At 39.0% G+C, this 16,157-nt stretch overlaps 1 protein-coding gene across 11 annotated transcripts in view; it reads right to left on the bottom strand.

Annotated features, from left to right (window-relative positions):
* PLS1 (plastin 1) overlaps window positions 1-16,157 on the bottom strand; it is a 111,932-nt gene that overhangs the window by 41,536 nt on the left and 54,239 nt on the right. For 7 of the 11 annotated variants that reach the window (XM_028843750.2, XM_028843752.2, XM_077991548.1 and 4 more), the window contains 2 exons: window positions 7,165-7,270; window positions 898-1,061 (listed from right to left, as the gene is read on the bottom strand). In XM_028843750.2, the coding sequence (XP_028699583.1) occupies window positions 898-1,061; window positions 7,165-7,234 (234 nt within the window). In that variant the 5' untranslated portion in view covers window positions 7,235-7,270. Of the gene's footprint in view, window positions 1-897; window positions 1,062-7,164; window positions 7,271-7,928; window positions 8,044-16,157 lie in introns of all 11 variants that reach the window. The other 4 variants (XM_077991550.1, XM_077991554.1, XM_077991551.1 and 1 more) reach the window with 1 other exon arrangement.

Here is a 16,157-nt window from a genome sequence, read left to right as displayed (position 1 = left end):
CTTGTCACTTCACATTCTATTCTTCTCACTTCATTGGCTTCCTATTGCTTTTAGGATAAAAACAAAAATTCGACATGGCCCTGTGTGACCTGATTCTGACTGACTTCCCCAGCTACATTCCTTACCCTTACCATCTCAGCTCCAGCCACACAAACATTCTTTCAGTTGCTTGAGAATACTCACCATCTCTAAAGCCACAGGGCCTCTACACATGCTGTCATGTCTACCTGTCTCCCACATTATTCATTTTCCTGCAACCCACTTTTAAAATCTTTCTTCAGAACACATCACAGTCTTCACGCTGTAGGGATACCTTCCCTGAGTCCCTGCATTATCCAGCCTCGCCTCCAAATTCAATTCCTTCTACCACAAACTCTCACAGGACCTGTACCACTCTGTCATAGCAATTCTCAGTTATCTTCTATCAATTTGTGCATTACAGTCTCCCCAACACATATAAACTCCATGAAGGCAGGAATCACGTTTCTTTTTACTCATCAAATTACTCACAGTGCCTAGCAAAGTTTCTAGGAAGAGAAGAGCTACAATATCTGCTTAATCAATAAAGAATGCAAAGTCAATTATATTTCATAAATATTTATTCAATTATATTAATGGACAATAAGCATTGAACTCACCTAGTTATTCTAGGGAATGAATTACTGTTATCTAAACCTGATTTCCATTCCAACAATTTGAGAATAATTTTTTCCTTTGTTTTATGAGTTAGTTGTGGAAATTATTTCAATAATAATAGTTATTGTCATTATCATCATCATTTTAAAGCAGTCCTTTTTCTGGCCTCTGAAGCTGGATTTAACCAAAGCTAGTGATGACATTATTACAATTCTGCTTTAAGCAAGATTATCAGTAGCCCAAAAGGATGAGATTACTTACTGACACAAACTCTTCAAAACTGATTTTGCCATCTTTGTTGCTGTCAGCAACTGATATAATTTTCTCCACAATCTCTCGCACCTTGTAGCCAGGCAGAGGAAGGCTTGCTTCCTTAAACAGGTCTTGAAGTTCATAGTCACTGACATACCCACTATTGTCAATATCTGTAAAGATATATCATCAAATATATTTTGTAATCTTTGTTGAAGATGTACACTAAGAAGGCTTTTTGGGAGGACTCACAGACATGCAGACAGAGCCTTCCACATTTGTTTCACAGGTGGCAGTAACCTTTTTTCCTGTATCTAAACTGTACAGAATATGCTATATGCTTTATTTTAAAAACTCATATTTAAATCAGGCTTGGTAGTTCCAATTGTTTGGGAGGCTAAGGTGAGGGGATCACCTGAGCCTAGGAGTTCAAGGCTGTAGTGAGCTATGATCACACCACTGCCCTTCAACTTAGGCAACAGAGTGAGACCCCATCTCTTAAACAAAAACAAAAACAAAACAAAACCCTTGTATATATTTAAATGGAGTTTATCTCTGTTGCGGGAAGTCAGGAACCCCGAACAGAGGGACCGGCTGAAGCCATGGCAGAAGAACATAAAGTGTGAAGGTTTCATAGACATTTATTAGTTCCCCAAATTAATACTTTTATAATTTCTTACGCCTGTCTTTACTGCAGTCTCTGAACATAAATTGTGAAGATTTCATGGACACTTATCACTTCCCCAGTCAACACTATTGTGATTTCCTATGCCTGTCTTTACTTTAATCTCTTAATCCCATCATCTTCATAAGCTGAGGATGTATGTCTCCTCAGGACCCTGTGATGATTGCATTAACTGCACAAAAATTGTTTGTAGAGCGCATGTGTTTGAACAATATGAAATCTGGGCACCTTAAGAACAGGATAACAGCGATTTTCAGGGAACAAGGGACATAACCTTAAAGTCTTGGCTGCCTGAGAGCCAGGCAGAACAGAGCCATATTTCTCTTCTTTCAAAAGCAAATAGGAGAAATATCTTGGAATTCTTTTTCTCAGCAAGGAACATCCCTAAGAAAGAGAATGCGTTCCTAGGGGGAAGTCTCTAAAATGGCCACTCTAGGGACGTCTGTCTTTTACAGTTGCAGATAGAGATGAAATAAGCCCCGGTCTCCCATAGCGCTCCCAGGCCTATTAGGACGAGGAAATTCCTACCTAATAAATTTTGGTCAGACTAGTTGTCTGCTCTCAAACCCTGTCTCCTGATAAGATGTTATCAATGACAATGCATGCCTGAAACTTCATTAGCAATTTTAATTGCACCCCGGTCCTGTGATATCACCCTGCCTCAATTTGCCTCGTAATATTTTATTACCTTGTGAAGCATGTGATCTCTGTGACCCATACCCTATTCGTACACTCCCTCCCCTTTTGAAAATCACTAATAAAAACTTGCTGGTTTTGCGGCTTGTGGGGCATCACGGAACCTGCTGACATGTGATGTCTACCCCGGACATCCAGCTTTAAAATTTCTCTTTTGTACTCTTCCCTTTATTTCTCAGACTGGCCAACACTTAGGGAAGATAGAAAAGAACCCACAAAGAATTATCGGGGTGGGTTTCCCTGCTATATCCCCATAGATTTAGGGCCACCATATATATTTTAAGGGTACTGTTACTCTGATAGAAAACTCAGTTTTAGCACATGACTAAGCATCAAAGAAATAAGCATTGGGGGGGAGAGGCCAGACACAGTGGCTCAAGCTAATAATCCCAGCACTTTGGGAGGCCGAGGTGGGCAGATCACCTGAGGTCAGGAGTTTGAGATCAGCCTGGCCAACAGGGCAAAACCCTGTCTCTACTAAAAATACAAAAATTAGCTGGGTATGCTGGCGGGCACCTGTAATCAAAGCTACTCAGGAGGCTGAGGTAGGAGAATCACTTGAACCTGGGAGGCAGAGGTTGCAGTGAGCCAAGATTGCACCACTGTACTCTACCCTGGGCAACACAGCAGGACTCCATCTCAAAAAAAAAAAAAAAAAAAGAGGAATAAGCATGAGGAAGTCACAGATAGCTAAAAAGGGAGCACCCACTCAGACTTTAACTTCTTGAGGGAATTTAGAAAATGAATCTGCTGACCCCACATTCCATATAAAATATGTGTGCTGTGTAAAATACACATAAGATATTTGTGTTCTACATTTCACTTGGTGGCAATTCTGTTTAATCTGTCAATAATTCATTGCTGCTTCATTATGTATTCATGATACCATTACATATGCTGAATCATTTGATGTCATTTGAGATTAGGTGTTCCAGAAATTCACAACTATATTTGGACTTTGGGAAACAGGTTTCCAGGTGTTTTCATGTCATCATTGAGAGATGCCCTTCCCTAGGTTTTCCCTAGAGACTGGGTATCACTTCTTGACTCAGAACAAAGGCGACACAAAACACTTCTGCCCAGAGTTGACAGCAGAGCTTTGCATTGTTTTGTTGCCTGGATCTGCCTTGGATAGGCTCTCTTTGCTCATCTGGTAATAGCTGCTTTGTTTCCTATATTTCTTGTTATTCTTAATAAAAGAGATGCCATACTCACTGAATTAATGGTTAGGAGAGAAATTTTTCTTTGGAACGCTCATATGAAAGTTTTAGAATTAATACTGTTCAGAATGATAGAATATTTCTAAACTAGAACCACTGATAACCAAAATATTGGTATAATTGCAAAAGTCAGCTAGGAAGCTAAGTTGCTTGATATTGCAATAATATTGCTTTCTTTGAATTTAGAGAAAAATCTCATTACATCACCAGTTCAGAACTGTTTCCCATAATTCTGAAATATACACATAGATTAGGCTGGCTTATTTCTAAACCAGCATAATAGTAGGAAATATTTTAAAATAAACAAGACTGAGGAAGCTATTGCCTAATAACTATCATGTTAAACTAACAAGATTAGTTAAGAGCTAGGATTCTGAAGACAGATATGGGGACTTAAGCTCCCAGCTCCATCCCTAGGTCTCTGTGGTTTTGGTGTGACATGACAAGAACTAACAGAAACCACTTAATGAACATATATGCTTAGCCAAGTGACTTGTTAAGAACTTGACTTATCTCATGAAATTCTTTTTTTCTTTTTTTCTTTGAGACAGAGTCTCGCTCTGTTGCCAGGCTGGAATGCAGTGGTGCGATTTCAGCTCACTGCAACCTCTGCCTCCGGGGTTCGAGTGATTCTCCTGCCTCAGCCTCCTGAGTAGCTGGGACTACAGGTGCAAGCCACTACACCCAGCCAACTTTTGTATTTTTAGTAGAGATGGGGTTTCACCATGTTGGCCAGGATGGTCTTAATCTCTTGACCTCGTGATCTGCCCGCCCCAGCCTCCAAAGTGCTGGGATTACAGGCGTGAGCCACTGCGCCTGGCCATCTCACGAAATTCTTACAATAACTTTGAGGTGGTTACTAATGTCATCCCCATTTTAAAAGTGAGGAAATAAAGGCTTAGATTAAATAACCATAAAGGTCACAGTTTGAAAAGAAAACAAGACTTTCTTACAACTCGGCAACAACAAAACAAAACAACTTGATTCAAAAATAGGCAGAGGGCTTGAAACGACATTTCTCCAGAGAAGATATACAATTGGCCAATAAGCACATACAGATGCTAAACATCACTAGTCATAAGGAAAATGCAAATAAAATGAGATACTACTTCACACCCAGGAGAATGCTTATTATCCAAAAAAAAAAAAAAAAAAACAGAAAACAAATGTTGGTGAGGATGTGAAAAAAATGGAATCCTGGTACACCACTGGTGGGAATGTAAAATGGTGCTTCCACTATGGAAAACAGTACGGTAGTTCCCCCTCAAAATTACATATGGAATTACCATATGATGTAGCAATTCCGCTATTATGTTTACACTCAAAATAATTGAAAGCAGGGACTTGAACAGGTATTTGTATACCCATGTTCATAGCATTATTCACAATAGCCAAAAGGTGGAAGCAACACACATGGCCATCACTGGATGAGTGGATAAGCAAAATGTGGCATATACATACAATAAAATATTATTCAACCTTAAAAAGGGAGGAAATTCTGACACACGCTACAACATGGATGAACCTTGAGGACATTGTACTAAGTGAAATAAGTCGGTCATAAGAAGACAAATATGTGATTTCACTTATATGAGGTACCTAGAGTAGTCATATTCATACAGAAAGTAGGATGATGGTTACCTGGGGCTGGGGGAGCAGGAAGTGGGAGTTATTGTTTAATGGATGTGGAGTTTCAGTTTGGGAAAGGGATGGTGGTGATGAATGTAGAACAATGTGAATGTACTAAATGCTAATGAACTATACACTTAAAAATGGTTAAAATGGTAAATTCTGTTATGTATATTTAACCACAATTTCAAAAAGAAACAATACTGAGAAATATTTTAACTTCCCCCTTCTCTCCAGTGGCCCCAAAATACTCCATCTAATAACATTGGATGGCCATGTCCCTCTGTCCCTGAGAAAAGTGTGCCAGGAATTAGCAGAGGTTTCTGAGTTCACAGAGTAGCAGTTTGTCTTGTAAATAAAGTCAGCAAGTACATATTCTGCTAGTGTTACTGCTTTGCTCAAACAGAACAAATTATCTTGCTGTCAAAATTGTTCTATCAAGGACCTGCTTCTGGGTTGGGATTTTGTACATAGCAGAGCAGCTCCCTCACTACCATCTATTGAAAGGCAGCCCTCCATACAAGCTTTTGTTTAAAAAAAGACATTGTTCCATCAGTGATTTGTTTATTCAATATGTCATTAAATAAATATTGCAAGATTATATTAATATGTTCATGAGTCATAAAGATTACAGTTGGTGTGCTAAACAAAGCAAATATATTACTAATTCATTTATTTTACCAAGACCTAGGTAGAACTTTTATTCAAGCTACCAAACTGCATCTATAAAATAACAGAAATAACAAACTACGAGATACATTTTTATTACTTCCTCTGTTTCAATGCTCAAAATGAGCAGAACATTTCAACAATTGCCCAGTTTTTGTCTTGAAAAGATTCTGGACACTACATGTAATTCTCTATAAAATGTATGACTGTTTTCTGAAAATCGTACCATATTCATACAATGCTCTAATGACAAATATGCCATTCCCAGGGAGAAATGGAATAGCCCAGAGATCTGTAGAATTTACTTTATTTCACAGTAATGATTTGTAAAACATGAGCTTCCTGAGTTTTACAGTTTTTTTTTTTTTGGAGCGCTTTATTTTTTTAAACATATTTTTTCTTTGTATTGGTCAATAAAACTCATGCTGCATGATATTTTACTCACATTAACTTTAGTCATTATTAGGTTTGTGAGAAATCTAAGCACAAGACCAGCGGTGATCATTTTGTCCTCCCTGATCTACCACATGACTGTTTCTCATGGAGGGCTCTATTACACTAGAGAAGGAGCTTGATGAGTAAGGGGCAAACGTGGTGGTGTCACTGTCCCAATGTCTATTCACTGCACTCACCTTTCACTGGGTTCACCTTTCACTTGCATGCATTTGCAAACTAAAGCAAAAAAAAAAAAAAAAAGGTATTTGTATTCTCCTTGTTATTCTCCTTGTTTACCATAGGTTTCCTAAGAGCAAACTGCAGAAGAACTGAGATCCAACAGAGTATGAGGAACATTTTTTTGGAAGAAAAATACAAAACTGTCAAAATGATAATGTCATAAAGACAAAACACTAAATGGCTATAAAAAGTGAAAGAAGAAAAATAAGGCATACGGCCTTTAAAAACAATACTAAGACTTTCTAAATTATGCATGTGGGAGAAGGAAAATAAGATACATGGCATTTAAAAACAATACTGAGATTTTAAAAATATTCTGCATGAAGTCAGAAAGTGTTATAGTTAGTGACAAAGATGTGAAGGCCAGAGTTCAGTTTATACACAAGGAAGTATTTTTATATTTTTTTCTCTCTGTAATAAGGATACCGTGTTAAGTGTATTCAATTACACTGTCATTCATTAACCTGGATTATCCTCTGTAAAGAAATGATCAAAGAATTCAAAGTCCAATTCACCTAGAAATTCAAGCCAGTCTTAGCTTATCTTTCAGAAAGAAAGAATCCAGTGAAACCTAGATAGAAAAAAAGGAATAAATCTGGAGGTAATTGGGTGGTGGTAGATGAAATAAAAGGTATTGTTTCATTCCTGGAGTCTGACATCAAGCAGACCAGTAATATCGTATTTACTTTTTCTCAAGCATACCTATTTTATTAAACGCTTCTTGTAGTTCTTCAAGCTCCTCCCGAGAAATGGTAGTAGTACTGTTTTCCATCTTTGGACAGAAAAGACTATCTTCAGGTCTTTATATCTAGAAAAAGCAATATTATAAAAAGAGCATGAAACCTTTGGAAACATTTATCTAAGCAATATAAGGTACAGAGGAAGTACATTCTCTAGGAGAAATTATCTATGAGATATGGCTGACAAAGAACAAATAGGAGTAGGTCCCCTGGTAACAATCTCTCAGCATAGGCCAGCCAAACTATAACTGAGACTCAGTAAGGGGAAGAAACACCTGTTTTTCTCACCTCGTGCTTTTACACAGATATTTCTCAACAGCCTAATGAATTAATATTAATTTCTATTTGCATTTTGCCCCACAATTTCAAGAAAACAAGCAATGCATTTCAAGTTTGAGAAAAGTAGAGCATTTATAAATGTACAGCATAAGGTCAGAAAGTAAAACTTTTTAAGACACGAATAATGTCCACAAAAAAGGTAAATTCAGAATCTGCTTATCTTATAATGGGATGTGTGGTTTTAACATTCAGCTTTACAATATTCAGCCACTGCCACATTCTTTCTCCTCCCCCATGTGAAGTCTCTGAGGGTCTGTGGGGCTCTTCTTTTTTTTGGCGTGATCGTGGCTCACTGCAGTCCCAAACTCCTAGGCTTAAGTGAGCCTCCCACCTCAGCCTCCTGCCACTGCACCCAGCTAAAAGTTTTTTGTAGAGACAGGATCTCACTATGTTGTCCAGGCTGGTCTTGAACTCCTAGCCTCAAGCAGTCCTCCTGTCTCAGCCTTTGAAAGTTGAGCGGTGAGGGGGTGGGGGACTTCGTATTCTGAGCAGGTAAGACAAACTAAAAAGGAAAAAATTATGTAAAACTGGGCTATAGGAAAAGTCACAAGGTGGTGTGTGTTCATTACAGAAAATAATTGATAACGACTGTCCCAAACAGAAAATTAACATTACTCATAATCCTACTATACAGAAATATCGACAAATATCATTTCGTTGTCTTTATCCTTCTGACCTACTTTCTTTTTTTACTTTTGAGACAGAGTCTTGCTTCTTCACCCAGGCTGGAGTGCAATGGTGCGATCTCAGCTCACTGCAACCTCCGCCTCCCGAGTTCAAGTGATTCTCCTGCCTCAGCCTCCCCAGTAGCTGGGATTACAAGCATGTGGCACTATGCCCAGCTAATTTTTGTATTTTTAGTAGAGATGTGGTTTCACCATGTTGGCCAGGCTGGTCTCGAACTCCTGACCTCAAGTGATCTACCCACCTCAGCCTCCCAAAGTGCTGGGATAACAGATGTTGATCCATGGCGCCTGGCCCCCTTCTGACCTACTTTTAAAACACATGTGTACCTTTTGGGGGTGAGAACAATGTGACCATACTATATTATAACCTTTTTGTTGGTAATAACACATTGTCACTATGTTTTCATGTTGGTTCATCAACATAATATTTAATGGCTACATATTACTGTATCATAACTTATTTGGTAAATCCCCTCTTTCAGAGTATTTGCACTGCTTTTAATTTTTCATTACAAATAATGCTTCAATGAACATCCCTGCAGATAAATCTTTGTTCTTCTCCATATTTATTCTGTGTGATAAATATCTAAAAGTAGAATTGTCCTAGCTACTCAGGAGGCTGAGGCAGGAGAATGGCGTGAACCCAGGAGGCGGAGCTTGCAGTGAGCCGAGATCGCACCACTGCACTCCAGCCTGGGCAACAGCGTGAGACTCCGTCTCAAAAAAAAAAAAAAAAAAAAAAAAGTAGAATTATTTACATTTTTAAGACTTCCAATATCTAGCAATGCAACTCTTATTTATTTATTTTTATTATACTTTAAGTTCTGGGATACATATGCACAACATGCAGGTTTGTTACATAAGTATACATGTGCTCTGGTGGTTTGCTGCACCCATCAACACGTCATCTACATTAGGTATTTCTCCTAATGCTATCCCTCCCCTAGTCCCCACCCCTCAACAGGCCCCAGTGTGTGATGTTCCCCTCCCTGTGTCCATGTCTTCTCATTGTTCAACTCCCACTTGTGAGTGAGAACATAGTGTTTGGTTTTCTGTTCTTGTGTTAGTTTGCTGAGAATGATGGTTTCCAGCTTCATCCATGTGCCTGCAAAGGACATGAACTTATCCTTCTTTATGGCTGCATAGTATTCCATGGTGTATACGTGCCACATTTTCTTTATCCAGTCTATCATTGATGGGCATTTGGACTGGTTCCAAGTCTTTGCTCTTGTGAATAATGCTGCACTAAACATACGTGTGCATGTGTCTTTATAGCAGCATGATTTATAATCCTTTGGGTATATACCCAGTAACAGGATTGCTGGGTCAAATGGTATTTCTAGTTTTAGATCTTTGAGGAATCGCCACACTGTCTTCCACAACGGTTGAACTAATTTACACTCCCACCAACAATGTAAGAGCATTCCTATTTTTTTTTAAGTGAAAATATGTTTATTAAGAAAGTAAAGGAATAAAAGAATGGCTACTTCATAGAGTAGCCACAACTCTTATTTTTAAAATGACTTAGTGGCTTGTCTATTCACTATAAAGCTAAAGATGAATACAAATTATATTGTATTCCTCATAAACACTTAGTTCTATCAGATAGTTAATATATGCCTCAGAAAATAAGTGACAAGTGCTTTATAAAACAATAGGAATTGAAGCTAAGTGGAAAATCCTCTTTTTATACACTTTTATAGACTTGTATTTATATAGAAGGTTCAATATCATCCCTAATTTTTCAGTGAAGCACATCAATTTTCAAAATAATTTATTCACTGAAATTTCATTCATCATTGAAAAATTACATTAAATTGTGTGAAGCCCTCTAAGAGTATGGCTCATTTGTGATCTGTACACAAATTTATTCAGAAATTGTGGCGTTCTTTCGAAATCACAAATTTCTATCTCTTACAATTTTTCTGGAACCTGGTTCTAATTAAATGTGCAATTAAATCTTTTGGTCTTGTTTTAAATATACTACTGTCCGCTATTTAATTCTATATTGTTTTTTAAAAAATTCTAAAGCGCTCAAGTCAGTAGAAAAAGGAGTAAATAGAAGTCATCTTACTCCCCAGATGCAGGTTCTTACATCTTAGCATTAAATATTCATTTCATTGGATTCTCACCTTTAGAAAGCTTTAGTGTATTTAAAACTATTTAGAGGCATACTTATTTTGTGTTCAAATAGATTAAATCGTTTTTTTAAGGATTGTTAAGCATAATTCCCTGGGTCTGCAAAATGCTAGTTGTGTTGTGGCTGGCTTTGAATCTCTGTGGTTTCAGTCATCCTGTATATCCTTTCCTGTATTCAAAATGCTATCCCTTGCCTCAAGTTTTAAAAATAGTGGCCCAATTTTAGCATTTGCACTCCACAGAAAGACTGCAAATTAACAGTGTTTGTGTTGACCTTGCATTTGAAACGATAAAAATAAACCTGGGGTTATATTCTTTGCTCATGCCTATTCAAATTTATATAATTTGTTAATTACATAAAATATTTTTAGTCTCCTATAATCAGGCAAAAGCAACATGTAGACTTCTCAAAAAAGCCAAACCCATACAACACTGTTTCCTATCTTTAAAGCTTTGTTTTTATAGCTAATAAGTGTAAAGATGTTGCTTTGAATCCTTTGACACCAAAATGAAACAAATAGAAAAATATAAAAGGATCTTCAAGATACACAGACAGCTCCTAACTTATGATGATTTGACTTAGAATTTTTCAACTTCACAATGGTGCGGAAGTTATACACAGTCAGCAGAGAGTGGTATGATACTCTCACCATGCTGGGCAGAGGTGGTGAGCCACAGTCAGCCACACGATCACAAGGGTGAACAACCAATACTCTACATTTACCATGTTGTCAGAAAGTTTTGCCCAACTTTAGGCTACTGTAAGCATTCTAAGCACATTTAAGGTAGGCAAGGCTAAGCTATGAGGCTCAGTAGATTAGGTGTACAAAATGCACTTTTTACGTACGATGGGTTTATTGAAATGGGACTCCTCTGTAAGTTAAGGAGCATCTGTACTCTCAAAAAAACAAAACAAGATGCAGAAAAGTAAGTGTGGCAGGGAAAGGAGAGTGATGGTATCAGCAGTATGTTTATAAAACATTTTCTGGAAGGGTACAAAAGAATGGTAACAGTTGTGATTTTACATTGTCAGTCTCATGGCAATTCAGGGTTGTTTCTACTGCCTTTTTTTCCTGAAACTGTTCTAAGAAGGCTTTTAGATTCTGCCAATCATAAAGAACTGCTCTAACTTTGGTAAACTTTTAAAAGGCTCAAGGAAGAAATTTGAGGGAGGATAAAAGATCAAATCCAATTTTATCTAAATTTTCAAAAGTCTCTTTTAGAATGTGCGTAACTTTCCAAATATATATTTGGTTGTGTCATGGTACTCTTGAGGATTAGGCAAGGAAAAAAGAGGCTTTAATTGGTGAAAGAAGGTCCCATTTAAAATGATTTGTGCTTAAAGAAAAGTGGAAGTAAATTAGTCGGGTGTGGTGGTGCACACCTGTAATCCCAGCTACTCAGGAGGCTGAGGCAGGAGAATCACTTGAACCCAGGAGGCAGAGGTTGCAGTGAGCCGCGATTGCACCATTGCACTCCAGTCTGGGCAACAAGAGCGAAACTCTGTCTCAAAAAAACAAAACAACACAACACAACAACAACAAAAAAAAAAAGAAAGAAAGAAAAAAAGAAAAGTGGAAGAGGAACTGATCCTCTAGGAGGATTCCCATGCATTGGCAATTTGGGACTGGCCTTCAGTGGCTGTTAGACTCACCACCAAGAGTTTTCTACTATTTACTTAAAAGTCCCAACATGTGGCCCCTAGTAAGGGAGTTTAAATTCATTCATTCATGTATTCAACAAATACATCCTATTTGGCTTGGCTAAATGAAGATATAAAGATGAGTAAGAATCAGTTTCTCCTAAAACTGTACTCATACGACATAGCGCTTATCAGGTTCAACTGTAAATGCCTGAAAAGTTTAACTTAAACGGATTTTTTGTAAATAGTACAATCTTATGATTATTGTTCTTTGATGAACAAATTAGAATCATCTTCTAATTCACTTTCTGTTTAAATCTAGATATAAAGGAGTCTCTTTTATACTATATACCACATATTATAGGAGTTACTCAGCATATATCATATATGGCTTTAGGTTAGAAGTCTGTGAACTAGGGCCAGGCATTGTGGCTCACACGTGTAATCCCAGCACTTTGGGACATCGAGGTGGGCAGATCGCTTGAGCTCAGGAGATGGAAACCAGCTTCGGCAACGTGGCAAAACCCCATCTCTACTAAAAAAATATATAAAAATTAGCCAGTCGTGGTGGCTTGAGCCTGTAGTCCCAGCCATTCTGGAGGCTGAGGTGGGAGGATCACTTGAGCACATGAGGTGTGGGTTGCAGTGAGCCGAGATCACACCACTGCACTCCAGCTTGGGTAACACAGCAAGACCATCTCAAAAAAAAAAAAAAGTTTCTGAACTAATTGTAACCAAAGCAATTGTATTATATGGAATGGTGATGTGAGAAGAAGGCTAAAAGGGGTGGGTGAGACTAGGCATATGTACACATACACTCACATGCATGAGTTTAAGAGAAAACAAGAATAAGAGAAAGACAAAGACCAAAGACTTGAAGAAAACAGAAACAAGCTCTTGGAAAAGCATTTGATATGAGAAAGATTCACATTGCAGCAAAATTATCCCTTTCTTCATAAAAAGCTAAGTGCAAGTCAGGGGCAGCAGTTACCAGAATAACAATGTAAAAACATGCAATGAGTCAGCAAGTATTTGGTGAAGAAAAATACGGATGCGGACCCAAAAACTGGCTGTACAGAAGGACTTAGAGGAAATCACTTTCCCAAGGAAAGACAACATATTGAAGTGAAAGCTGCTGGCACCTCAGCTCTGACTTTACTTTTTAATACATGGGATTTGGTCACTTAAGCACAGATGTTCAAATGTTATTTGACTTGTGCAACTGAATGAATGAGTGTGCAGAGTTAGAGCTGCTCACTGAATGGTTAAATCAGCATGCCAAAAACAAACAAAAACCAACAACAACGTAGTCTCTTCTCACAAGGCCTTTATCCCAGAGTTGTACCATTATCCATGGCTACCACCAAACAGGCGCTATTCAGTTTTGAAACCCAAACACTTCAAGTGATCGGTGAGGAAGTACATATTGAAGGGATGGCCTAGGCACAGAGGGACAATGTGAAACATATGACTCAACTTGGTCCCCCCGCCTCCTACTCTGTGCCCTCAGCTCCACTCAGATAGATGCATTAGTGGATTTGCCATGCCTCCAAGGACTCAGGCACTGCTCCCTCACTGCAGCCTGTTCAAGGGGCACAAAAATCTTTGCCTCTGTTGGCAGAGCCAAGGTTAGTAAGTTTTCTTAGCTGAAAAATAGGAAACTAGATTAAAAGTATATATAAATGGTGCAAAGTAGGATTTACTGGCTAACGCACAATAAAAAGTATCAATAGGAGACTGACTGGAACTATTTGTAGGGGAGAAAGAAAGGGAATGACTTAGTCCCCCGTACTTTCCTAAAGCCTTAAGTCCTCTCTACTTAAGTCCTATCTATCAACACTGGGTGATAGATAACTTGTAAGCTGAGGAAATTAGAATCCACACAGTGGGAATCAGTTCTTCTGAGGACCCACTGAACAATGATGCCTCATGGCCACAAGCTCAGCAACACTTCCTATCTACAGCCATGAATATTCTTCCTAGTTCCTGAAATCCTGGATGAAGAAAGAGGCCCCTCCCCATTTGACTCCTAACCTTTACCCCTTTCTTAATGTGTCCGTAATGCCTGTCCCCTGGAAATCCCATCCACATTTGTAAGCCTACAAGGGCCAGGCAGGGAAAGTCAGAAGTGTGATTCAGACCTGGTAGGGGATGGGAAGGGCTCTGAAAAGGAGCAGCCACTGCTGAGCTCCAGTGGACAGTTACCAAGAGGAATGAGGCCCAGGGTTGCTAGATCTTCTGATTTTTCAAGGGAAGTCACAGATCCATATTTTTAGGTGAAATTTGATTTTTAAGCTTTGGCAAACAATTTGAATTATTATAAAGCACTGTGTGTGCCAGATGAGTCCTTCAGTCTATTAAGTTTGGTTCCTCACCTCGATTCTGTTCATTCATTGGCCTCCCAGGGGGCCTGGATGGAAATGCTGTGTTTCTTTAGAAACACTCCCATTGGTTGGGCACAGTAGCATGTGCCTGTAGTCCCAGCTACTCAAAAGGCTGAGGTGGGGGGATTGCTTAAAGCTAGGAGTTTGAATGCAGCCTGAGCAAGACAGTGAGACCCCCTGTCTCCATCTCTTTTTATTTTTTTGGGTTTTCTTTGTTTGTTTGTTTGAGACAGAGTTCCACTCTTGTCATCCAGGCTGGAGTGCAATGGCACGATTTTGGCTCACTACAACCTCTGCTTCCTGGGTTCAAGTGATTCTCCTGCCTCAGTCTCCAAAGAAGCTGAGATTACAGGTGCCCATCACCATGCCCAGTTAATTTTTGTATATTTTTAGTAGAGACTGGGTTTCATCATGTTGGCCAGGCTGGTCTCGAACTCCTGACCTCAGGTGATCCAGCCGCCTTGGCCTCACAAATGCTGGGATTACACATGTGAGCCACTGTGCCTGGTCCTGTCTCCATCTCTTAAAAGTAAAGAAAAGAGAAAAGAAAAAAGAAAAAGAAACACTCCCATCAAATTAGCTCACTGAGGGCCAAAAGAAAACATTTTGTCTCTAAATTTGTCAAAAACCCAACTTCAGTTTTACACCACTCATCACATCCCTGAACCCAATAAGGGGCATTTCCAATTGTCGCCTCCTCTGAAAGATAAGGGGCCAGCAGGTCACAAGCCTATTAACCACAGAGACTTTCCCAGCTCAGGCAACTGGGCCTACCCGGCATCCCAGGATCTTTTTCTTCTCATTTAGTATTTATATCCCATCTACTGTCCCCTACCCCTTCTCCCACTTTAGGCCTTCACTGGCTCTCTGGGAAAATTCAACACATGAGTATTACCCAAGTCCCCATCATTATAATGTCAGTATTAACACTTTGAGTATAATTTCCTCAACATGTTTTGTTTTCTCCTTCAACAACTATTTTCCTTCTTCTGGCAACAGTCCTAACTTTAGTTCTGATGTTCCACCTGTAATGATACATCCATGCCATTTTTGGCTAAGGTTCCAGGTCCAAGCCATGCAGCACATCATATTCCCTGGCCACAGTGATTTTGCTTTAGGAATAGGCATAAAATCCAGCTGGAGCCAACAAGACATAACAAGGCTTTTGTAAAACATTCTATAATGAGAGTCCCCACATGATCCCCCGAATCAGAGAGGAAGTAGAGGTTAGAGCAGCTGTAGCCATCATGCCTCCAACAAAGAGAGAACACAAGGCTAAGAAGGAGCCAAAACCAGACAAAAATTAGCTGGGCATGGGGGTGGGCACCTGTAGTCCCAGCTACTCAGGAGGCTGAGGCACAAGAATCACTTGAACCCGAGAAGCAGAGGTTGCAGTAAACTGAGATCACACCACTGCACTCCAGCTTGGGCGACAGAGCGAGACTCAGTCAAAAAGAAGAAGAAGAAGAAGAAGAGGAAGAGGAAGAAGAGGAAGAGGAAGAAGAGGAAGAGGAAGAAGAAGAAGAAAGAAGAAGAAGAAGAAAGAAGATAGAAGAAGAAGACAGAAAAAGAAGACAGAAAAAGAAAACAGAAGAAGAAAGAAGAAGAAAGAAAAAAAAGAAAGCAGCAGCAGCAGCAGCAGCTGCCAAAACCAACGCTGCAGAAGACAAACAGTAAAGACAAGACACATTCTGGCAGAGTTGTCAGGAATTCAGAGTCCTGAATTCCACTGTGGTTTTTCTGTTTTTTGGTTTTTTTTTTTTTG

The sequence above is a fragment of the Macaca mulatta genome, chromosome 2 (genome assembly GCF_049350105.2).
Source record: "Macaca mulatta isolate MMU2019108-1 chromosome 2, T2T-MMU8v2.0, whole genome shotgun sequence".
Lineage (NCBI taxonomy): Eukaryota > Metazoa > Chordata > Mammalia > Primates > Cercopithecidae > Macaca > Macaca mulatta.
Note: the sequence above shows the minus strand (reverse complement) of the source record. Positions and strands in the feature narration are given on the sequence as shown.